Below are 23,435 nucleotides of genomic sequence, written 5' to 3' on the forward strand. Positions count from 1 at the left end.
TTCACTCCATTCCGTCCCGTCTCTCTATTCTTTTTAGCCAATTTAGTTAGAGGCATCAACACGCTTCAGTCCCATCAGGGACTTTGGTTGGGACATCAATTCTTGCAATTTGCTTTTCGTGATCGGCCGCTCCACCAACACCTGTGAAAGTCCCTCGAAACCACCTAGACCCGGATTTGTTAGATCTAAAGGTCAGATCGCTCCATTTTTATAAGATTCATGGGAAGCGCCCCATTGAATTCCATCTTCGTTTTTTTTTGCTACAATTTTCTTGGCTGAGATAGTAATTCTCGTGCCAATCTCGTGAAGCAAACTACAGTCGAATCTCGAAATAAGAACAAGAGAATTGTACTTTTTGACAAAATTTGGCAATGTTCTTGTTGTGTTGAGTAAGTTAAGTTGCATACTATTTCAACTAATTGACTTCGAAATTCAATCGGTTTTACGGCGGATTGGTTTACTTGACTGGTAATTGAGGTAGCTGTCGGAGGGAAATGAATTGTCCACCACTTGCCCCAGCGGTCAGAACACAAGTAAGTCTTTAAAGGAACTTCTTTTAAAAAACAGGAGATACTTCTTCCTGGGCTTAGATGCTCTTCTTATGATTGCCAATATATTTTGTTAATTTCAAGTGGCATGATTTCGCCTAAATTAAGTGGATTTAGTTTGTGCAAGTAATGTAGGACACGTGGCTCGCTCTGTCGGTAGTAGTAGACAAAGTATCGAGCGATGGTCCTTAATAAGACTTGCGTGTATTGGATCTTAGCCTAGCACATGTGGCAACAAGTAACAAGTAGTAGAAGACTACAGTAGATTCCAAAGCGGGAGTATTAGAAGTAGAGGGCGAGATGGGGTGCGTGGTACGGGTGACGTTGATCACATATATACCTATTATTATCAGCATCTACGTTCCGGGCGTGCGTGGAAAAACCGTAAATGGATACATGCGTGAATAAAAAAAGAAATTAAGTGCGCGTGCTTTAGTGCCGGTCGTAGTGTATTATACTACGGCAATGTAGAATCGTAATGTTATATAACCAGTAGGGATAAAAATCGATCTACAATTCGTAAAGCAGTTAATCGACGAGTTTCTGTGTAGTCTGCTTATAATCCAATCGCGATCTAGTCCATCTTAGACCAAGGATTTCTCACATATTGTTTGATTCCGCGTCGCGTTCGCTCTCTGACTACAACTCTCTCTCCCTTCGCTTTCGTTTCGATGGAATCCGACCGCTTCTGTTCTGACTGGGACTTGGCTCATGTCTGAATTGAATGAACGAATAGTAGTCTGTCGTCTGTCTGGTTGGAGTTTCGACTGTTTCGGCACTGGTGGTGTGATCGTGTTTACATCATACTGTATACTTTTGCCATGTGTTTTACATGCACACGTTTGTAACTTGGAAAAATCGAGTGATATTGGAACACTACTTTTCACGATTACCCCAAGTTCAACTTTAAGGATATAGATGTCTTTTTCTACGAACGTATGTATCTACCTGTCTTAATACATTTTATTTGGGTGGGGTACCCCACTCACCCCTACTAACGACGTGTAAACAAAACATCCTTTATTTATTTTATGTACGACCAACGCAACTGATTGATCAATTTTCCGCCATTGCTTTCGTGCATCATTTTTGCTCCACTTCTTCACACGACTATCAGACTATTTACATTTTAACTTTGTTTACTTGATGACATTCAACGTTTGACTAATCTCTATGTAGTCCCAACCATATCGCATAATAAGATAATCGTCACATACTTGAGTATATAATATAAGATACTCTTCTAATAAAACCATTTTTTTTAATTGACCCCAACTATACTTTTCCTATATCATTTATATGCATACGGTATAACTTCCGATAAATCGTATAAATAATGTACCTGCGCGATTAGTTAAATTTAAACGTATTTCAATAATAGAAAATTGAAAGTTGACATTTTAATACAACACAATTCATTTTGTTCAATCAAATGGACTGTGATGTTATTTGTTATTTTCATAGGTTAGTTCGTTGCGTCACTATGGTCACGTGATGACCCATTATGCTAATGATAGTACCTAGTATTATGTTGGGTTAGCACGTGTGCAACAAGATACATGTATGTGTAATATGCGACCTATTTGTAAAGATCGACGAAACAAGACAAGTTCCCTCTTTGGAAACACCATCGTACAGTGAAACCTTGCAATGGCGGACGGGGTTGTAAACTGTTTTGTATCGCGAGTATAATATCCAGATTAGTATGTTTACAGTCAGAAGTTAATTTTTATTATTGTTCTGTTTTAATCTCTTATTTTTGCATTTAAAAAAGCAAGTAGGGATAATGACAGAAGATTTACAGTGCAATCAAGTTAATTGTGTTTGTTGTGGAGATAATTTATAAAAAAGAGTTTACGTCAAATTACGAGAATGAGGTGATATTTTAAGGTGTTTCAAAAAAAATTTGCCAATAAGTTATCGTTTTCTGGATTTTGTATATGCATATATCTTTACAAAAAAAAAACAAAAAGAGAAACCGGTCTAGTAACTTCTGCTTTTACGATTACTACCAGTTTTTTACTTTTCGCATTCCATTATATTATATATACTTATAAATAATAGAGAATAAATGTCAATCTTTATAGTAATAAATACCTTTGAAGATAATTGATAACAATATGTAATCCAAGTAATTCTAATAATTTCAGTTTCTAATTAACATCATTTTTAAGTAGTTTCTTTCGCGGGCGCCACGAAATTCGAATGCACACATTTTATTCTTTAATACCTACTTTTCTATTATTATTTTAACGGTATACATTGACCTAAATTAATATAGTCTGTCAGAAACCAATTGGGAAAACCCATTTTACGTCAGCATTCCTTTTCTGATCTATTCAAACATTTTACAATCGTTAACTTCTTTTTGTTATTTCACCATCCACATTACACATATTAATCTAGATAGAGGAATAAATTATTTCTCTTTTGAATAATTAACTACTGCATATCAATGTAATTTCACTTTAATATTTAAGCCTGTAAATATTGATGATCACAAGTTTTCCACTGTTGTTATTGATGTCATGTTGATACCGTATTTGAAATTTAATTTCAAAAAATTTTAAATTGTAATGCACTTTTGTCAACAAAGAAATTGCGCTTTTGTGATGTTGATTTATTCAGAAGGTATTTTAAAACGAGGATCAACTATAATTAAATTAGTACATGCAGGGTATAACCTACTAACCTATTTTTTTATCTACCTCTATGATTAAAACTATCTAAATTATCATTGGTTTAGTACCACCGTTTCTCGAAAATTTTTATTATTAGAGATTATGTGAAGTATTTTTACACCCAAAAGTGACTTCGCTGTATCCTTGGCATTTATATTACAAAAAAAACTGTACCGATTTTAAAAATAACGAGGTTCGAGTCGCGAGATCTTACTATTTTCTGTCTAAACAGAGATGATACAGATGCACAACGCACATTTTAAAAATAGAATCTATATTTTCTGAGTAAAAAATATTTAAATAATTTGTAGCATTTCGGTGTTGTTTGTATTGCAGGTGGAATTGGTCTTGGCGAAATATGTAGACTGAATTTTATTTTCGTTAAAGCCAAGGACGCACTTTTCGGGTGAATTTGGCAGTTTTAAATAAAATGTCATAGAACTAATAAATGATTTTACATTTCTTGTTTGTTAATGAGGTGACATCGAGGTAGAACAACCTTGAAGTTAAGTATAGATAAAGTGATGTATTTTTGAAATATTTGGAATCTGTTCTTTGATCTGCTGACAGGACGAACTGATTGAATTTTGATTATTTCGCGTTGGTTTTCGAGATTCTGAACAGAAATGTTCTCAGTTTTCATATTTGGACTTTTCAGATCTGGACTGAAAAGTTTTCACTGAAATTAAGTTTCTCTCAACTGTCAGTTTGTGAGAAAAGTCTTCCAGGAAGGTTAATTATTGTCTGAGAGATAAGATTTTTATGACTGAAAAAAGGCGAACAAAGTATAGTTTATTTTTGTGATAAACGCTTTCCATTTATAGTAGCGAAAGTTGATTGGCCCCGTAGTAGGTCAACAGTTTGGTTATGTTATTTTGGGATCTCCAACTTCAAAGTAGTCCCAGGTACAAATAAATAAAGTTTAAAGAACGTCGGTACTTTTACTTCTTAGTTTCATATTCTCATTTGTGACACACTTTTCGTTGTGTTACCACAGTACACAGTGTAACGTTATTTGAATTTTTCTCTCAAAATTCATTGACAAAATCAATGATATTCACCGCGTTACCAGTTAATAAAATAATGTTACATAAGAAATTGTATAGTACCTAGTGAATTATATATTCGTGGTTTTGATATCGGGAAAAATTCATGTTTGTGCTTTGACACGATTGTCGTGTTAACAATAAGTAACTGTTACTGGTTATGAATCACTTAAAGTAATTTTTTTTAATTAAAGAATTCTTAGCAAGTGCAGTGGGAAACTCGTAACATCAATTCAGTTCTGCTTCCAAGTCCTGTAATTACATTTGATTTTTACTTTGATATTCTTGTTAGATCTCAAGTAACAACTAGTTGTAATATGGATGGATGTTATCCAACCGTGACTTAATTTTTTGCAATCAAACCATGGAAATTATGAATGCTGTTACCGAAGAAGAGCGAACCATGTCAGAATTGAACCCGTAATAGAATTTATGAGCAACTTTAAAAGGAGAGAAAAATTTTATAAGATGCCCGTCCCGAGATAAACTTGATAAATCCTGTATTAGTTATCGTGATAAAGTGGAAGTGACTAATATTTTATTACAAATTGGAATTTTTGTTATGAAAATACTTCTGGCTTAGGTTATTATGCAGTTCCAATCTTTCGTAGACATCGGAGTTTAAGCATTGCATGTGTCACGAAATGGCCGTTGGCGAGTCTCACATTAAGAATACAGTTTCCAAATTTCAGTTCCCTATTTTAACATTTTTACACGCACTGTAATTTTTCTTCGTTCTGTCACGACAGTCACACCTCAGGAAATCACTATGTAGAAAAAAATAAGAAATCCCAAGTTTAAAATGTAAAAGGCACCATGATGTACTACTTTACGCTGCCAAAAATAGAATCGATAACAATTTGCTATTATAATCTGCGATTCAAACATCTTGACAGAGTGAATGGGTTGGTTTTCCTCTGTAAAATTAAGTACAGAATAAATGAATTTTTATATAGTCATGACTGGTAAAATTCTGATCTTATTATAGAAAGTTAACATACGTATTTTGTAATAGACATACAAAATATCAACAATAAATATGAATAAATGGTCAATAAAGTACACTATTTATTTCTATTAGTAGGTAAAGCATTGACGCAATAGTGTAATAGTCTAATGCGCTTATATAGATGTGTATAGATAAGTTTTGCGGTTACTGAACCGCATTTTTCACATAGAAGGGTATCATTAAATAAGTCATCTTGATAAAGTATTTCTTGCATTAATTTTAATTAAAATTGAGGTTTTAGTGGTTACAAACAATACTTTATAGCCGTGTGGGTAAAAGCTTGGTTCATTTTAAGTTTAAATAACATTTTTTTGCATAGAGTAAATATTTGAAACCACACATTAAACCTTAAAGAGTTACTCAATTTTATCGCTTCCTATTAAGGCCGGAAGTAACAAAATTTAAACAGAAAAGAGATAAAGTACATTGTAAAGGAAGAGTCGCAAGCAATGATTAATTATTGTAAAGCTTGAACATTGTGCAATTAATCATCAATAAGAAAACCAGAACGTCAGAGTTGTTTAAATTGTTGGAAACGTACTTCCGCTAAACTGATTTTAGCCAAAATTGTTTACAATTGTAATCATGTGAACAATCATTAAGCCAAGGTCCTGCCTGCCTTAAATTGTTTATAAAAATTGCTTCATGATTCTAAAGCGCATCAAATTTATAAGGAAATATTATTTTATGATCATTAATTTCGATTCTTTAGATTTTCTTATTAGGGAATTGAACAGGTTGCTTGTCCTTGAATTTCTTTGTCATAAATAAACAGCAGTAAAAATAACAATACATGTATATAACCGGAGCTGATGGAAATACGCCAATATTCTTCAGAGACCACAAAAAACATATTATTACAGCAAAGTATAGAGTTTAATCTAGTTTAATGATCTAGCGAAAGTCCATTCCCATCCGTTTGATCCAGTTTTTGTACAATTATTGTTGTTAACCTTCTGCCGAGATCGATAAATCTGCAGTTTGGGCAGTCTTAGTTTTTACCACTCACAGTCTAATCAATTTATAAATTTATAATTTCAGTTTCAAGATAGGTACGTGCTCGCAACAGATATTAAGCATGTATAAAAATAAATAACAAGTCTAGACTTAATAAACTATTGAACAATAATGTCATTTAGAATATTAACAGTACCTATTAAGAGGATGAAGTTTAGTGTCAAGGCCCAAGTCCAGAGCCAACACGATTGCGTATAGGAACTCTAAATTGTATTGAAAACTGGCCAAACTATTGAAATATTTTTCAACAATTACTTTGAAAATTCAAAAGTGTTTGTTTTCGTTGACCTCCAAAAGTCCGACAGGTGCCAATTTATTAGACAGTGTAAAAGAAAATTCAAGGACACGTCAGTGACACTGAGAAAACATCAGTTGCTAAAAAAATTCCAATTTTCTCTTTGTAGTTTCCAATCTAACATGGATTAAATATAATTTTTGTTTCCCCTGCATGTTGGTCCAAGCTAATCTTTGCATTTTAATGAACGGAATCCTTCAGCATTTCCGTTCTTCTAATTTTTAAACGTGACGCATATAATGCTTCGTAATAATTCTCAGAATTTAAAACCATTAAACCGAAAACAAAAAAGGTAGACTTCTTATTTCCATAATTCTGTATGTATAAAATATTTTAATATTTTGGAGCGTTGATGCGTGTATGTTGATAACTGAAACATTTAAAATGTATTTTACTTTGTTGGCATATCAAATTAACTGCAGCTGTTTGTCATTTCTTTTCGTTATGGTCGTAAAATCTGAATTTATGTGTTGTACCGAAATTTGACACTCTTTGAGCGTTGAAATTTTCAGCCGAATTTATTGTCACTCAACCATGCAAAAGTCGAAGGCCGGAGAACTTAGTGATTTTAACCTACCTTACTCATTTTTCTATAATGCGGTGTTTATCTAGTTTGGGGGTCTCGCTGTCTGCTCATTAAATAACATAAGATTGTTTAGAAAGATACTACATATACCAAAAATAGCAAGGTGTTATCTACATTTTGCTTGGTCGAAGGTTGACTTCTAGTTTCGCCGGAAATGCTAAGTTTTTGTTTTAAATACATAGAACACCTGTATTATAATTTATAATTATAATAAATGTATACTACAAAAAATTTGCACCACAGGTTTTAATTTCCTTGTGAAAAACATTACCACAGTCGACCAGAATCAGATCAATAATTGCAACATTGATAACAATCGTCAGACTTATTGGTGCATCGAAGCAATGAAAATGAACTAGTTTCCATGATTTTAATATCTCTAAACTAAAGGAATTTGATTTCAGCAGGTGCTATCTATTCGCCATAAGAACTAGATCAATAAATATGTTAAAACAATTTTGAATTTAAATAACAGTGTGTATTTCAAGCATTTTTTTACTAAATGTCAGTTGAAAGCTATTGATTTTTATCTACCATATTGAAGAAAGTGAAAATATGATGGTGAACGACTTTGTCTAACACTAATAGTTATTATTTCATTGTGTTTAATAAATTGTACTTAATTGTTTGTCTTTCTCCATTGTTGACTTTGTCATCACTGATGTCGATTATTTCGTTCCATACTTGTTATGGTGGATCATTTGAATATGTGATAAGCGAGTATCCATAATTCAACAAATCATTAGGTCAAATTGTTGTGAGGTAACGAATAAATTCGAAAAGATGAAAAATCGTTCCACTAAAATGATACATAAATTTTGCGTAAATGCAGCCCGGAACTTGCATCTCATTTAAATATAAAATTCTGGATTAGCATTCTACCATCGTAGACTGTCTTATTTTATTAAATTTGAGTACCCAAGAGAGGCCCTTGGAGACGCCACTGGAAAGTCGTTGTTTTCTACTGTGAAGAGGCTTCTTAATTAGTCTTGTTTTTTCAGAAAGATTTCTTTGTTAATTAGTAATTAGTAAGAAGTATTCAATCTTACAAATTATATTCCCAATTGTTGCGTTACAGATATAAGCAAAGGCGCAAAAACACGACAGTTTTAATTCGGTTTAATCTGAACCCGACTAAGAAATAAGAACAATACAGAGATAACCTACATCCTCCTCGGTCAGATGCCCGGACACAGAACCGGCTTTAGCCCACACGAGGAATGGAGTTAGTCCATTACCTCAACCGCATTAATAAAATATTCTCATTTTATATGTAGTTATCTTATAATTTATTTCAAGTCATTAACGTGTTCTTCATTTTGTAATTTACACATATTTGCTAACCAGATCTTGCAAAAAATAATCCACGTTCCTAAAATTGCGAGTTTTTAAACTGTGGTGTCTACATTTCGTGCTGTTTCTGTTTTTGGACCAAAAATTGGAATTATGCAACAGTGCATTAAATACAAAATTGGAATGCATTTCTTTGTTGATTGTTACCTAGTTTTAGCAGACTTCACGATTATAATTACGTAAATGTAGACCAGAGAAATTTACAAAAAAAGTCGAATTCTTGGTGATAACTTCTTAATGGGAGAACAATAAAAGTGGAACTAATAGAGTGAAAGTCAATTTGTAAGGTGACAATAATATTTCAAAATTCTCATGTTTTATCCACAAAAGACCGAAAAGTTCCAGTTTAATTTTTTTTATTTTTGTAAATGAAAGTAATCTACCACATTATAGTCAATAAAAAATACATATATAGGTTAAATTTGTGTACATTTGATAACAGATGTGGCTGCGATTATAGATAATTTTCTTACGACATATTTTGTTTTATAAAAGATATCGTTGACAACTTTTGATCAATGTGGCTTTATTTATTGACGATAAAGGCTTAAAATAATTTTGCTTGATTCGGTAAATATTGCTTAGTGGGTTTTATCCTAATCAATTTTTGAAACCAGGTCCTAAGTATACACCACTAATATTCTTATGCAAAACAACGGAGATAAGTCCTGACTGACGTGAATAAGCGTTAATTGTGATAATCCGCGCGTGTACTAAAGTTTCTTGTTAAAATGCGCGAAATTCTATTGATTTGTCGCAATAGAGGTGTTGAGGACTGTTGAAGAGCTCAAGACACGATCATGGAAATTCCAATATCGCAATATTGCGTGTTCGATCTAAATCCGTCTGTTTATCTGTTATTTTACAAATCCGGAGATCGACGGGAGGTACTGTCTCGGAGCTGGTCCGTCCCTGTGCAAATATTCGGTTATGCTAATCAGTCCTGCGCCGCCTCTATGCCGGTCCGCGCAGTGTTTGGCAAGTCCTGCTTGCGGAGAGTGCTGTATAAAGTGCGGAGAAAGTGTGCTGCTTCACTACGCCTCTGTACTGTTCTGTTCTGCTCTAGTCTAGTGACGTTTCGCTTTCGTCGTCACACCATCAGCGCACTTGTGGACTTAAGTTGTCGTCGGACGTGCGCAACTTAGCCATCGTCATGATTTTCACGTGCGAACAGGTGAGACAACAGTCTTACCACCTTTCTCTCTCTATTCGAAAATGAAACCACATTCCCCTTTCTCCGATTAAGAAAACTGGAATCGCTCTATGTGTACAGTTTTTCCACTTTCGCGATCTTCGGACAACGGCGGCTCGGTAACTGTCGCAACTTCGATTTTGGCAAAAGTACCGACAGTTTTCATGTTGGTGCCGGCGATTCAGCATTGCAGTGGTTTAAGGTTTTGCCAAGTAATGCAGCTATTGATCTGAGAAATAACTGTGTAATTTTTAATTCTATCACTGCATACGCATATTAAACACGCGTGCAACTATTAAATTAATATGCGCAACGTGAACTTTCAGATTTAGAATGTTCATTTGACATTTTATTTTATTTTTCTTCAAACTGTTAAGAAGCATATAATGGTAACAATTTGAAGAAACACGTGTGAAGTAAATCCTGGAGATTTTTGAGCAATCACCATTTGTTATGAAATAAAAAATCAATGGATTAGAATGAACCGTAAAATTTTGACGCCAATCAAAAACTAAAGTGTAGGTATTGAGATGTCAAGGTGAACAAGTTGCGAAATTAAAGGAAAAGAAAGAGCTTTTGGTTATTATGTATGACCTAGTAAAATCTTTAGCAGGTTTTGTTGATGCAGGACCAAATTTAACCTCCGCCTCTGTGGACAATACGAACCCATCCCGTCTTGTCAGGTTTTATCATTTTATTTACTCCCGCTGTAAAGGAATGCGGCAAGTAGATATGTTAATACCAGTTCTGGCTCAAGGCTAAATCGTACAGAATTTTTAAAAAAATTTCAATATTTTAGCCAAATTTTTCCTTCTGAAAAATATCGATATTTTTGCCATACTTGCTTCACAACAAAGACTGGATTTTAGTTGTGACTAATAAAATTCTAATACGTATAAATAAGTGTCCTAAATACTACTAATACCCAAGAGAACAATTCGTGATATGTAGTATGGGGGCACAAATATTGATATTCTATTTATTGAACGACGAACTCATGGAAGTTTTTTTTTGTACCGGTTTTGATAGGGACCGGAAGCTGGGAACAATTTGGAGATTTTTCGAAAATCCTGCACGATCTATCCTTGGGCCAAAACTGTTATTAACATGTCCACATCGGCACATGTATTTTAGTATTCTCTACAACCGCATCACCTCTGATATATTTAGTATTCTAACTATCGACGTTGCACATGTCAAATAATCTTTTTTTCTAATGTACCAATCACATACCCCCGTTTAACCCATATACATAAATTTTATTTCACTGATGCCGTTGACCTTTAATCCACTTACACCATTAAGTTTTTAGTGATTTAAACTATTATAAATTGGCATATATAATTGCCCAACATCTCATGTTAAGGGGACTCTACATAATTCTCTTCGACGGCTGCCTAGATTAATCGAATCTTAATTTCTTAACGACCCACTTCAATTAAGGAAAAATTTGTTTTACATATGATGCGTTCTGGTCAAATTTTAGTATTCTTGCATTGTTCGTGGCCGACGTTTGTGATAAAAAGGGACATTAATTGATTTAATTTTACACTTCTAGGAACACAGTCTTCATATAATTAAGTTTAAGTTGGTTAAACAATTCCTTTTGTGTCGCATTACCGACTAAAAACACTTTTAGTGTGTTTGAGACTTGTCAATTGATAGTTGACCCCATATTTGTAAGAAAAACGACGTTAAGCTCCCTTGGGATTCCAAACTAAAAGAATCTCTTTTCGTGCGTTAGAATTTGATCATTTGTTTACTATCAGTAACACTAACAATTATGTAACACTGGATTAGGTTCATCATTTTGCATTTAAGGAAGGAGAAGCAACCGTTGATGTTCCTGCATTGAATATTAAACAGTGTTCTTCAGCACTGTACTGTTTGTTCTATTGCTGTTTAATTGTATGTCGTAGATTATTCAAATAGGAAACAATATGTTACTGACGATTTGAAACTTTCAGAGACGACGGTAGACTCGAGAAAACCCCAATCGCAATGTCGAACGGTACCAGTCATCTAGCAAACGGCACAATGTGGAACGAAGAAAAACAGAGCAACAATAATGGTCCATCGAACGGTAACACTCGTTTAGGAATCGATGATATTCCTGAGGAACAAACGGCGTTAACGAACCAAAATGAAGTATATCCATTGCAGTGTTATGTTAGTGACGGTGATTTTAAAAACGATAGCGATACAGAATGTGGGCTGGGACCGTTTGCACCTCAATGGTTACAAATGTTTGCATCGAAGCAAGCGTTTCTTATCGTCTTCTGTATTGCTTGGGTATTACAGGGCATGTATCACACTTATTTTGTTAGTGCGATAACAACAATTGAGAAACTGTTTCAAATCCAGTCGAAAATTACGGGAATTATCATGAGTGCGACTGAGATAGGTCAAATAGGGTCGTCGTTACTTTTGACTTATTACGGGGGACAGGGGCATAGACCCAAGTGGATTGCGTGGGGGATGGTATTGTTCGCTGTGTCTTCGTTTACTTGTTCCTTACCACATTTTATTTATGGAAGACAGCTTATTAGCGCCAATGATCTCACTGGAATCACGAAAGATCCAAACGTGTGCAGAATTCCTAACTCATTGGATCTGGATCCTGTAAATACTCATTCTTGGAGTAACAACACCGTGCACGAACATGCTATACCACCAGAGAGCATTTCCAACATCCTCCAAACGTGTCAAGAAGAAATCGATACTGAACATCGAATTCAACCATCCGTCACCAAAATCGTCTTGGCGATATTTTTTATCAGTTTATTAGGGGTTGGGATGGGGCAAACTGCAGTCTACACGTTAGGAATACCTTACATTGATGATAACGTCGCTAGCAAGGAGTCGCCCCTTTATTTTGGTGAGTGATCTTTTTAAATTAGACGAGTCGACTCCTTTTTGAAGTTAAATTTTCATTTGCCAATTAAGTTTATTTATGGTGGCCGTCAAAACCATTGTGTAAAAGTTTGGAGTAGGTCCTATTTTATTGTGTAATTGTTAAACTACCTAAATTGTTCAATGTCAATGTCAAATTTATCTAAAGGACATCTGAACCAAAAATATTTACAGCGGCGATTAATAACCGAAAACAGCAATTAATAACAATAAATTCTAATATCACAGAATAAAATACATGAATGTCAAGGTTTATCACAATTTTTTAGATCATAATTACGAGCTATACCTACTTAATTGGACTTTGTTGACGCGTATAGTCTGGTGAAAAAATCACTGCGATTCCAGCACTATTTTTAAATGCACATACGTAAACATTTACAAGAAAAAGATAATTTTGATTAATCGTAACCTTAACAAATGCACCAGCCGTGCTAATGCAAAAATATAAACGACTTTTATCATAGTCTCACTGAAAAACTTCATATCAGAAAGCAAACGCAAGGTCGTTGACTCGAAATTTGTTTGGTTTTTCTAAGAAAATCGCTAATTCTAGTCTTGAAAATAAACACACAGTGATAGAATAAATTAAAGAAGCCATAAAATAATTTTTAGTGCAATTTCAGCGATAACGATCGGGGTGCGAATTTTGGGTCCGGCCCTTGGCTTCATTGTGGGATCTTTTTGCACGAGCGTTTATGCAGATTTATCTGTCGACCCGAAAATAGATACAACCGATCCCAGATGGGTCGGAGCGTGGTGGTTGGGTAAGTGTGACGTCATCAAAAGAATTTCCCCAAAAAAAAAATCTAAATTCTAGGTTTGGTCCTAATTTCTGGTTTGCTGATGTTAGCCTCGTTCGCCATGTTTGCCTTCCCCAAAAGACTGAAAAGTGCTAAGCCCACACCTAGGATACATCAACCTGGACGAAAACATCCTAGCATAAGAGGTGATTTATTTAAAATTGAGGTCATTGATCTTTCTGATTAACAATACGTAGGTGTGAAATTTTCGAACGATGTTCGCGGTTAATTTTTTTCGTAAATAACGCGACACTGATGAATTTATATTAACTTGAGAGTAAGATTTTTTTTTATTGTCGTCGGTGGTAATTTGATACCACTCGGAACGTGCCAGACTTGTGTTACGTTTATCAACAATCGTATAAACAACCATTGTAAATATTTTGTCATATTATACATGTATGTTTATAGTAACAAAATTTATGATGTTTCCTTGTTGCAGATTTCCCAAAGACGGTCAAGCGGCTGTTAAAAAATGATATTTTAATGTTTAGGACAGCGAGTAGTGTCTTACACATTCTTCCCATTGCAGGACTTTACACTTTCTTACCTAAATATTTGGAATCTCAGTTCCGATTACCGACACCTTCAGCAAATATGATATCAGGTTAACTCCCTTCTAATCAAATTGACTTTGTTACTAATAGAAATGCTACCATTTTAGGAGTTGGAGGAATTTTAGTGATGGGAGTAGGAATCATAGTTAGTGGAGTTTTTATTCTACGAGTCAAACCCAATGCAAGATTCGTTGCCGCGTGGATTGCTTTCACGGCAATCATTTATGCCGTCGGTAATTGTTTTTTTTTTACTAATTAATACCCGTCGGAGGAACTTTGTGTTTTTCGGATGCCACAAAAAACACAACGCAATTTTATCGAGTTATTATTCTCGATGATCATTAAATATGAATTATGATATTTTTGAAAAGAATCGATTGGATTACTACAAGGTAAATGCCCGACACATGTCTACTTACATATGAAGATTTATTCAACTAACATTGTTTCTTGCATTGTAGTTTTACTATTTTGAATTTTAAAAACCAGAGACATAGCTCGGGCAAACTGCTGCAATTTTCGAAACTGGATAAAGATAATTTTTAATAATAGACTTTAATCTGTTTTCTGTTCCAGGAATGGGCATTCTAATGTTCATCGGCTGTCCAATGGATGACTTAGCAGGAATTCAAACTCGGAACGAGTAAGAAAGAGTTATCTCATTGAAGTGATCTCACCGATCTTTTTCAGATTTGCGACTTTTAATTTAAACTGTAACAAATCAACGTGTGAATGTAACGAAGATAAGTTCTCGCCTATTTGTGGTCAAGATGGAAAAACGTATTTAAGTCCTTGTCACGCCGGTTGCCGAAACTACACAGAGAAAGAAGGGAAAATTGTAGAATATTCCGACTGTCTTTGCGTTTCAAATGAAGCTGACAATATTACATTAACAATGCCTGAAAGCATTCTCTACGGAAATGCTACAATTGGATACTGTGATGTCCAGTGTCCTAATTTCACCTGGTACATTATATTGTTCTCTATATTTGTTTTTATCCATTCAACATCTGAAGTGGGATCTATGCTGCTGATTCTAAGATGTGTGGATCCGAGAGATAAAGCAATGGCTTTAGGTCTGATCCAGTTCGCGATCGGTCTTTTTGGAAATGTTCCTTGTCCTATAGTCTATGGAGCTGTTGTGGACTCTGCGTGTTTAGTTTGGAAGATGGCGTGTGGCGAAAAGGGGGCCTGTGGGTTATACGATTCGAATATATTTAGAATGTTTTATCACGGTACTATCTCAAACCTTCCTTTTTATGTAAGTAATGATTTCTTTTTAGGAACAACGGGGGCTATTTTGCTGTGCGCATTTTTCGTAGATGTGATAGTATGGTATAAGGCAGGAAGTATAAATTTTGTAGATGAACAGGTACCTTTAGACGAAGAGCTGTCCACGATGACAAAAAAATCGCTGACGGAACCGGTCAGTAGACCTCAATAGCAAACGCTAAAGGTGGATGATCCACCACAAAAGTTTTGATCATGGAAAAAGCCTACTTGGGTTAATGTTGTTGGATGCGCAATATTAAACCGTCGATTTTTCTGTGATTTGAATTTTACGACTGAAATTTTGTAACGGCAGCTTTCAACATTTTTATAAATATTTTGTAAATAGTGATGAAAACTTATATTTACTACTGTAAATACGGATACAAGATTTTATTTTAGCAATTTTATACGTTTGGACTTTTAGAAAGTTTTATACAGATTTTACAATAAAAACTTCAAAATACTTTTGCATGCTTTTTAAGGATTGTCGGTTTTTTGAAGATCTGATTTTATACCGTGCATTCATAAACTGTGATACTTAAAATATCTGCTACCTGTGTCTATTTTCCCGATCTTGGTTTGTAAATATTTTTTTAATTATTTAAACTTATTCTCAATACTCTTCGACCCTATCAAGTTATATACTACTACCAGTCTAGGACAAGTGAAAATACTACTTTAGTTGTATATTTTTTTATATTAGTTTGTAGTTACCATATTTTTAATATATTTCTAATTTTGTATAGTTTTACATTGCCTTACATTTTTATCAATTTGATTGTGTGCCATACGTCAGTAATTTGGTATTTTCTTCTTTTGTATTTTTTATATATTTACTATGTTACGTATTAACTGAAGTTTTTGTGTTTGTTGATCGACTAATTACACAACTGTTTTTATTGTGTTACCGAAATTCACTACAAAAAAGATCAAATGTTTTGTGTTACAAACGAAATACTCTTCTGCAAGTTTTACTCATTGTCTCTATTTTTTCGCGTTTAATTACTTTAAGAGACAGATCAAAATACGGGTATAGTGTAACTAGAAAGCTAATTTATTTATTAATTAACTATTTGTATTGTAATGGACAATCTTGTACACGTATTTGTTGAACATCACATTATCGTTTTTTGTTAATTTTGTTATACCCAAATACAAACACAAAACTTCATGTAAATTTTTTGTAAAATATTTGGCAGAATATTATGTATATTTAGTACTGCCATTTTTATACTTATGTTGTTTTCTTCAGGGTTACTTTTACTTGTTTCAGTTTTGTTGATACTTAACTGTGTTAAACTGTTGTTATAACAATTCTGTTGTGAAATATTTCTTGATAAGGCTCAAGCATTTTAATCTGTGATTAGCTCACATTCATACACTACAACTGTTAAATTGTGCAATTTTAAACGAAAAATGTCACTATCATGTTCACCTAATTTTATTCAAAATGTAGTATATGTATACATTATGTTCAACATTAATGAACGAATCACACAGTGATAAGTTTTCAATGTAACGATTTTACATAATTGTACCTATGCAGAATATATTCATTAAAAAAATTAAGTCTCTTTATTTTTGACAAGAAAAGAATAAATAAAATAAAATACTTAAATACTGATATATTAAGTCATGGACGAGCAATTTCATTTTACCGTCTTCCATAACTCGAGCCAAAAGACTGAGATGAAGCAGAAGCTGAAGCTTGCGATCCTCCAAAACCGCCGCCGCCGAAACTTGACGATTGTGCATTGGCAGTCGCACTAGAAGACGATCCACTGAGGCCGCCTCCACCATAACCGCCTTGATGTCCACCATATCCGCCTTTGCCGCCATATCCTCCAAGTCCCCCACCACCTCCGAAGCCGCCGCCACCTCCAAAACCGCCACCGCCTCCAAAGCCGCCGCCTCCGCCACCACCGAATCCTCCTCCTCCTCCGTATCCTTTTTGAATTCCGACGTCTCCGCCGTAACCGCCACCATGATGATGGTGATGATGAGTGGGCGAGCGCGGGATTCTTTCAAGTTTCAAAGGTACATAATATTCTAAAAGAAATGAATTACTCTTGGGGTTGAAAGGGTGAAGGTCTTACCACGGGGGTAGAAAGTGTTGGCAGTCACCAAGTGGAGGAAGAACACGGCGAGTACGATCACAGCTCTCATCTTTGCACTTTTGGCAGAGAACTGCGAGGAGCTCTTCTTAAATAGGATTTAGACAAGGTAGAAAACAGGTTTTTGTTTATTATATACACTACAATGGACTAGAACTAATAGTATATGCTGCATGAAGAAAAAAAATCTTGTAGTAGTTAGTATAAATGAAAACGTTGACCTTCAATTGGTTTTCGGTTACTTAAGCACTGTCGCGGGGATTTCCTTCATTTGTTTCTTATGCAAATAGTGACGAAGTTATTTTAGCTGAATGTGAAATCTGATGACAAATCGACTTTATTTTTATTGATGAATTAAAAAGGTGATACACTGTTTTCAGATCAGAATAATACAAGGTTACAGTCTTAACTTATTGCCCTATGCCTGATTTTGCAGCCTTTTTATTGAAATTTTCACTCCTAAACAACGTACTTAGATACGGATCTCCAAAAGACGTTGCATGACTTGTAGCAACTCCTCCTTTCCCTGTACTAAAACTATTAGCTATCGCTGTGGCAGATCCCGGATAGTAACCTCCCCCGTTGGACCCACCACTAGCTTTTCTTTCAAATCCAGAAGGACCACCACCAATCATGATAGGGAAGAACGCATTGTAGCCAGGAGCACCGTTGCCTCCAAAAGGCCAAGATGAAGAAGAGTCCTCTTCACTATCATCTTCCTCATTCGCAGGTTTTCTCTTCGGGATACGTTTTGGGGGTTTCGAAATTGGTTTTTCAAGTTCTAAGTCATCATCGTAATGACTCGTTCGTCTTTCTGTTGTCTCTTCAGGTTCAAAGGGTTGATCACCAACGAAAGAATTCGTCGCGATGGTATCACCAGCAGCGAACGTCATTGATCCTTCGGGAATGTGGCTTCTGGAGTCGATGGGACGACTATAGTAGCCCCCGAACATTACGGTTCTTTGTGGTAGACGGCTAAATTCTACGAACTGGTTTATAATACGCCGGGATGCTTAATTAGACTTACCATAAGGAAACGCCAAAGCGTTGACAAAAAAGAAATTAAGAATTAAAGTCTTCATCATTGTCACTTCTTTACTGGAATCGCCAAAAGTACATTACGATTTATATTGTAAAATATTATCCCCACTTTTTTACAACCCTATCGTTTGTACACTCCCAATAAGGATGTGCTTATAATCAAAAATTCAACGTGTGTTTTGTGTTCATGTAAAATAAGAGTGTCAGTGTTTTTTAACACTAACTCAGACGATGTGATTTGCTTGGATAAGACAAAACTACTTGTTATGTAGTTGTCGTACATGCATTCATGTAACTTTGTTACACTGTGTTAATCTTTTCTTACGCATTGCAAGACTTGTGAAAATAAATATCTTTTTTACTTTATATGTACAAAAATTGGTCCTGTTTTGATGTTGTTAACACGACAACAGTTCTGGACTAGTTTCTGGAATTGACTAGTATTTCGTCCCCGTTGTATAAATGGGTAAATTTCAAACACTCGGTATATCGCCAAAGGTGCGTCATCCCAACCTGCTGACGTCTTTTCATTTCCGCAAGACAATAAGACAGAGACTCGTGTTGATTGTAATCATTTATGGAATGTCAGTAATTTTGAATTATAGAAAACTTTCTTCACTAAGGTTAACATCCTGAAGCCAAAATTTGTTTTTAACTCATTAATATCTTATATAATCTTCAACAGGAAGCTGGAACTGATGCATGAATGGTAACAAGATTTTACGCTCGTGAATATGAAGGCAATCAAGGTCTTTACTTCTCTAAACAAACATTCATAATTTATTACCACTTCTAGATATGTACGATACGCTTCTCTTAACGGTCATTTTTCAACGAGGACGGAAATTAAATCATTGTATCGTATTTTAATGGTGATGCATCTGACGGAGCTTGATTGATCATTTTACGCTTTTGTCTTGTTAGTATTCATACTATACTATAGTTTTTCTGTTTGACTGATTTAGCGTTTATTAAGCGAAGTGGAACCGCAAACTAAGTTCTACTACTACTTATTTTGAGTAATCTGTTCAAGTGTATTTTTAGATTGCGTTTGTTTACCCGGCGCATCCACCAATAAAAACCAGTCTATTTTTAATTTTTATCTATTGTCAACGTTAAATATATTCGAGTTATATATCAATCAAAAGAGCAGCTCGAGATCTATCACTTGGCCGAATTTCAAATCGGTAGGTCAAGTAGTTTACAAGAGACGATTAAACGAACATTTTCTTTTGTCTCAGTTTCGGATTGTTTTAAAAGAACGACTTTTGCATTCAGATTCAGAGCAACAAAAGCGCGAGAAAAAGATGACGCCATTCTATCTGGCGTTTTTTCGCAGATATGGAGCAAAAAAAATGTTACCTATGGACGCCTGTACATTTTTATTGTTGTTGGAAGATGGAGAAATTGGATCAGAGAAAAAAAAAACATAAATAAATTACTTTTGATAAATATTTGGCTGGAGAATTGACTGATAATTGTTTCTAGACCGAAGTGTATGACGCCGATAAATATAATAAAAATAATAAATAATTGAAAGTCTAAAATTAATTTTTCGAAATTTTTTTTTCTGACATTTCGTATATTCTTGTAGCTTTTTAAATTTTAAAGCCATGGCAATATAATTTGGAAAGATTACTAATTTGGGGTTGCTTATTATCAGGGCTAAATTGCAATATTATAGACCAAAAGATACAAATTTTGGAATATTGTATTTTAAAGATGTAGTAAAAATTTCTGTATTTAACATGTTAAGGCTTGTAACTCCGGTAATTTTAACGCCACAATAATTAAATTTGTAGAAGTTACTAATTTGAAGTTGCTTATTACCTGTGTCAAATGTAGAGTAAAATGAGTACCAATACCTCAATTTTGCTCCACAAATAATCTTAAGATATGGACCGGAATATTTAATTTAAATTTTTAAATTCGGAATATGTAGGACAGAATTCGAAAAAAAAATGGGTGTCAAAATTATCTCCAAACCGTTTAGTTTCCGGATCAAATAAATGGAGGATTTAATTGTTAAACGGAAAATGTAGATGAATAAATTTTTCGGCACCCGAATATTTATATTAAGGAACTGATTTAAAATAGAATACAAACCGGAAACATTGTAAATTTAGAGCCTAAATATTTAATGAAACCCAGCAGTTGACCGTTCCTAGGAAATGTAATAAAATAGCACACACTGTGCTTGTAAATTAACAACGTCTGTGTTGCTACTTCGTAATTTTAAAAAGGAGTGAATCACTATTATGCTTTATAAGTTTTGCTGTAAAGACACCTGCAAATTTAAAATTTAAATACATTCTTTCGCGAATTGATATTATCTCGACCTGTGATTTGATTGCTAATTAATTTTTTTTTATAAAAATTATATCGGAGCAACCATTGTTACTCAGATTCATTCTAAAATGTCTAAAAATCAGCACGATGAAGGTCAACAAGCAATCAACAGGTGCGAAGAAAAACACCTTCGTTTTCAAAATGACCACGCTGACATCAACACCTCTTAAAATATTTTTCTAACACTTAATGATTCATTGACTGGATCGTCAATTAAAAACTGAATTTTAGTGGGAATCTTATTCTTGAGGTTTCTTCAATTTATTACGCTTAGATTAGTTGATTTGGCTAGAGAAAAAGCGTGGCATTCCAATTTTAAAATTGTTAGAAAAACAAGGTTTTATTATTCATTTTGTATTGTATCACTGCGTTCTTATAAGCACCAAAGCAAGAACATATTTTTTCAAAATTTACATCGCGGCATGTACGGTACACCGCGACGTGTTCTGATTTGAATATTTCGCAGCAAATTTTAAACACCCGGGAGCATCAACCGATGACGAGAAACAATATAGTTCCACAGATTTTTACATTTAATTAAGAAAAAGTATCAAACTGTACATTAATGGCATGTTATTAATTATATCACTATCCACTCAATGCTCTCTTTTTTCCATCAGGTCCAGTAATTGTCACCACGGATCCTCCACCGTTGGTTTTGCCATTGCTTGAAAACGCATTTCCGAACGCAATATCTATAGTTTTTCCATTAAAATTATACTGTTGAGTCCCAGAAAATCCAGCTCCATTAATGAGTCCATTTGGGCCAAATCCAAAATTTTGACTTTGTGCACTTGAAGCCGATGCCCCGAAATTACCCAAAGGACCGAACGAATTGAAAGCTTGAGATTGGGCATTAGCAGCAGAAGCTTGAAATTGTTTTTGTCTTGGAGGCGTGAAAGAGTTAAGCGGTTTTATATTATTATTTGCTTTAACTCTAGAAAAAACGGGATAGTTTAAAATATGTTAGATTTGTGAGACTTATTACGGTCGCTGAGCGTGAATTGGTAGCTTGATCTCTCTTTTCGTTTTTATTAATCCTGTCTCCAATTTAGTCGTATTTTGAGTTCGTCCTTGTCTTCCGTTGTTGTTATTTTTTCTTCGGACTGTTAAATGGGATTCCACGACGATTTCGTCGAAAGCTGGACCAAAAGCCGCTAAAAAATAACAAATTAGGTGAAAATTGATGCGTCAAATATTTAAAAATCTAAATGTTAAAACTGTTAGAGATGGCAATGATTGATACATCTAATTAGCAGAATTCTTTATTTTTGGCCACTATAAGGCTAACGCGGTATTTAATTATTTCAAGTACTTCGTGTTAGTAATTATTAGATACCAATTCGATGAATCGTGTGGTTAAATACGGAAGACCAACCATATGTTTGTTCTAACAGCAACTTTCTCTTTCACATATGTAAAAAAACTTAAAAATAACTTACATTTTGAGTCTTTATTGGTATCTACATCCTTGTTATCTACTGGTGCAGAATAAGAAGCACAAATAAAAATTACGAGAGGAAATAGAAAAACTAAGAAGTGCTGCATTTTAAAATGAAGTTGAAATAATATCAACCTGTATTTCTGTCTATGAGGAGAAAACACTGAACTTGTATTACCACTCGCCACTTCTACGACCTCGACGTTTTGTTCTCGATTCAACCGACTTCAATATTTCGTGTTAAAAAAAATCTTAAGCCCCAATTTGCCAATTCTCGAGTTGATTGAACCGGTTAGTGGCTAATGATGTAGCAGACACGTATGGTGCATTTATAATGAAACAGAATTGTTTAACTCTCGATGACTGCTTCGAAAAACCAGAAAAGGAATTTGGTGTTTGTACAGTCGGAAACTCATTTACTTAGAATTGTTTAACGCAATTTCGCGGATGCTTACAGAAGGTTATCTCTTATTTTGTTGAATTTTGGAATTTGTTCTTGACCGTGAATCTTCAAACTTGTCCTTGAGTTACATAACTAATATCCACACTGAAGAATTCTGCGATGACCAAAAATTTATCATCGTCTGTGTCTTAAAGTATGTTTCCATGATTGGCGTCTAATTAGTTAAATCATCATCATAATTAAACATTTGCAAATTCGACTTCATCTTTTATTCATTTTTAAGGAAGGATGTATTTTTATGTTTGAAATTTTCCAGATATCAGCAAAACGACTAAATAAATGTGATAGCGGTTTATTAAAGAAAACATAATAAATACTTAAAAAAAATTCAGTCAATTAATAATCGGAGTACCCTCCACTTCCAGCCTGAGATTGGCTTTGCGACAAAGAAAATGGCCCAAAGGAAATCGATTGTGACTGACTCTGACTTTGACCATGTCCAGAACTTCCCGCAGAGCTACTGGCAAAACTTGCACCACCTCCGTGACCACCTTGATGGTGGTGGACCGGTTCTGTATAGTGACCACCTCCTCCGTACCCTCCTTGACCACCGCCGCCAAAAAGTCCTCCTAGAAGAGGCTTCTTCTTGAACAAATGTGGAGACCGAGCTTCTCGAACTACAATGACTCGGATTAGAAAAAAAACTAATTTTTTGTTTGTATCTTACCATGTTCTTCAGGTTCTACCGGAAGCGAGTAAACCACAGATAATACAAGCGCAAATAAAATTACTTTACAGTACATTTTGAAAGACGA

The 23,435-nt window shown here is 34.5% G+C and overlaps 5 protein-coding genes across 7 annotated transcripts; 1 reads left to right on the top strand and 4 right to left on the bottom strand.

The window, feature by feature from the left end:
* Positions 1 to 1,391: 1,391 nt before the first annotated feature.
* Oatp74D (Organic anion transporting polypeptide 74D) lies at positions 1,392 to 16,850 on the top strand. 3 transcript variants are annotated; one of them, XM_088047099.1, is made up of 9 exons: positions 1,392 to 1,484; positions 11,695 to 12,605; positions 13,267 to 13,407; positions 13,461 to 13,589; positions 13,886 to 14,050; positions 14,108 to 14,233; positions 14,577 to 14,643; positions 14,691 to 15,235; positions 15,284 to 16,850. In XM_088047099.1, exons 2-9 carry the CDS (start codon positions 11,729 to 11,731, stop codon positions 15,442 to 15,444), a joined length of 2,211 nt encoding a protein of 736 aa, XP_087903225.1. In that variant the 5' UTR covers positions 1,392 to 1,484; positions 11,695 to 11,728; the 3' UTR covers positions 15,445 to 16,850. The 3 variants fall into 3 exon arrangements, with proteins under 3 accessions (XP_087903225.1, XP_087903224.1, XP_087903226.1); XM_088047098.1 differs by lacking the exon at positions 1,392 to 1,484 and adding an exon at positions 9,617 to 9,709; XM_088047100.1 differs by lacking the exon at positions 1,392 to 1,484 and adding an exon at positions 9,887 to 9,939.
* Positions 16,829 to 17,612, bottom strand: LOC148167444 (uncharacterized). The gene is made up of 2 exons (XM_088047102.1): positions 17,369 to 17,612; positions 16,829 to 17,321 (listed from the first exon to the last, which is right to left on the bottom strand). Exons 1-2 carry the CDS (start codon positions 17,436 to 17,438, stop codon positions 16,927 to 16,929), a joined length of 465 nt encoding a protein of 154 aa, XP_087903228.1. The 5' UTR covers positions 17,439 to 17,612; the 3' UTR covers positions 16,829 to 16,926.
* A 98-nt stretch (positions 17,613 to 17,710) lies between these two features.
* Positions 17,711 to 18,641, bottom strand: LOC148167445 (uncharacterized). Its single transcript, XM_088047101.1, has 2 exons — positions 18,414 to 18,641; positions 17,711 to 18,368 (listed from the first exon to the last, which is right to left on the bottom strand). Exons 1-2 carry the CDS (start codon positions 18,469 to 18,471, stop codon positions 17,797 to 17,799), a joined length of 630 nt encoding a protein of 209 aa, XP_087903227.1. The 5' UTR covers positions 18,472 to 18,641; the 3' UTR covers positions 17,711 to 17,796.
* Positions 18,642 to 21,291: 2,650 nt separating this feature from the next.
* On the bottom strand, positions 21,292 to 22,654 carry LOC148167446 (uncharacterized). Its single transcript, XM_088047384.1, has 3 exons — positions 22,219 to 22,654; positions 21,765 to 21,933; positions 21,292 to 21,713 (listed from the first exon to the last, which is right to left on the bottom strand). Exons 1-3 carry the CDS (start codon positions 22,322 to 22,324, stop codon positions 21,365 to 21,367), a joined length of 624 nt encoding a protein of 207 aa, XP_087903510.1. The 5' UTR covers positions 22,325 to 22,654; the 3' UTR covers positions 21,292 to 21,364.
* A 302-nt stretch (positions 22,655 to 22,956) lies between these two features.
* Positions 22,957 to 23,428, bottom strand: LOC148167447 (uncharacterized). Its single transcript, XM_088048096.1, has 2 exons — positions 23,348 to 23,428; positions 22,957 to 23,297 (listed from the first exon to the last, which is right to left on the bottom strand). Exons 1-2 carry the CDS (start codon positions 23,421 to 23,423, stop codon positions 23,017 to 23,019), a joined length of 357 nt encoding a protein of 118 aa, XP_087904222.1. The 5' UTR covers positions 23,424 to 23,428; the 3' UTR covers positions 22,957 to 23,016.
* Positions 23,429 to 23,435: the final 7 nt, after the last annotated feature.

The sequence above is a fragment of the Gnatocerus cornutus genome, chromosome 10, assembly GCF_029298725.1.
Source record: "Gnatocerus cornutus isolate USDA-ARS CGAHR chromosome 10, icGnaCorn1.1, whole genome shotgun sequence".
In the NCBI taxonomy this organism is placed as follows: Eukaryota; Metazoa; Arthropoda; class Insecta; order Coleoptera; family Tenebrionidae; genus Gnatocerus; species Gnatocerus cornutus.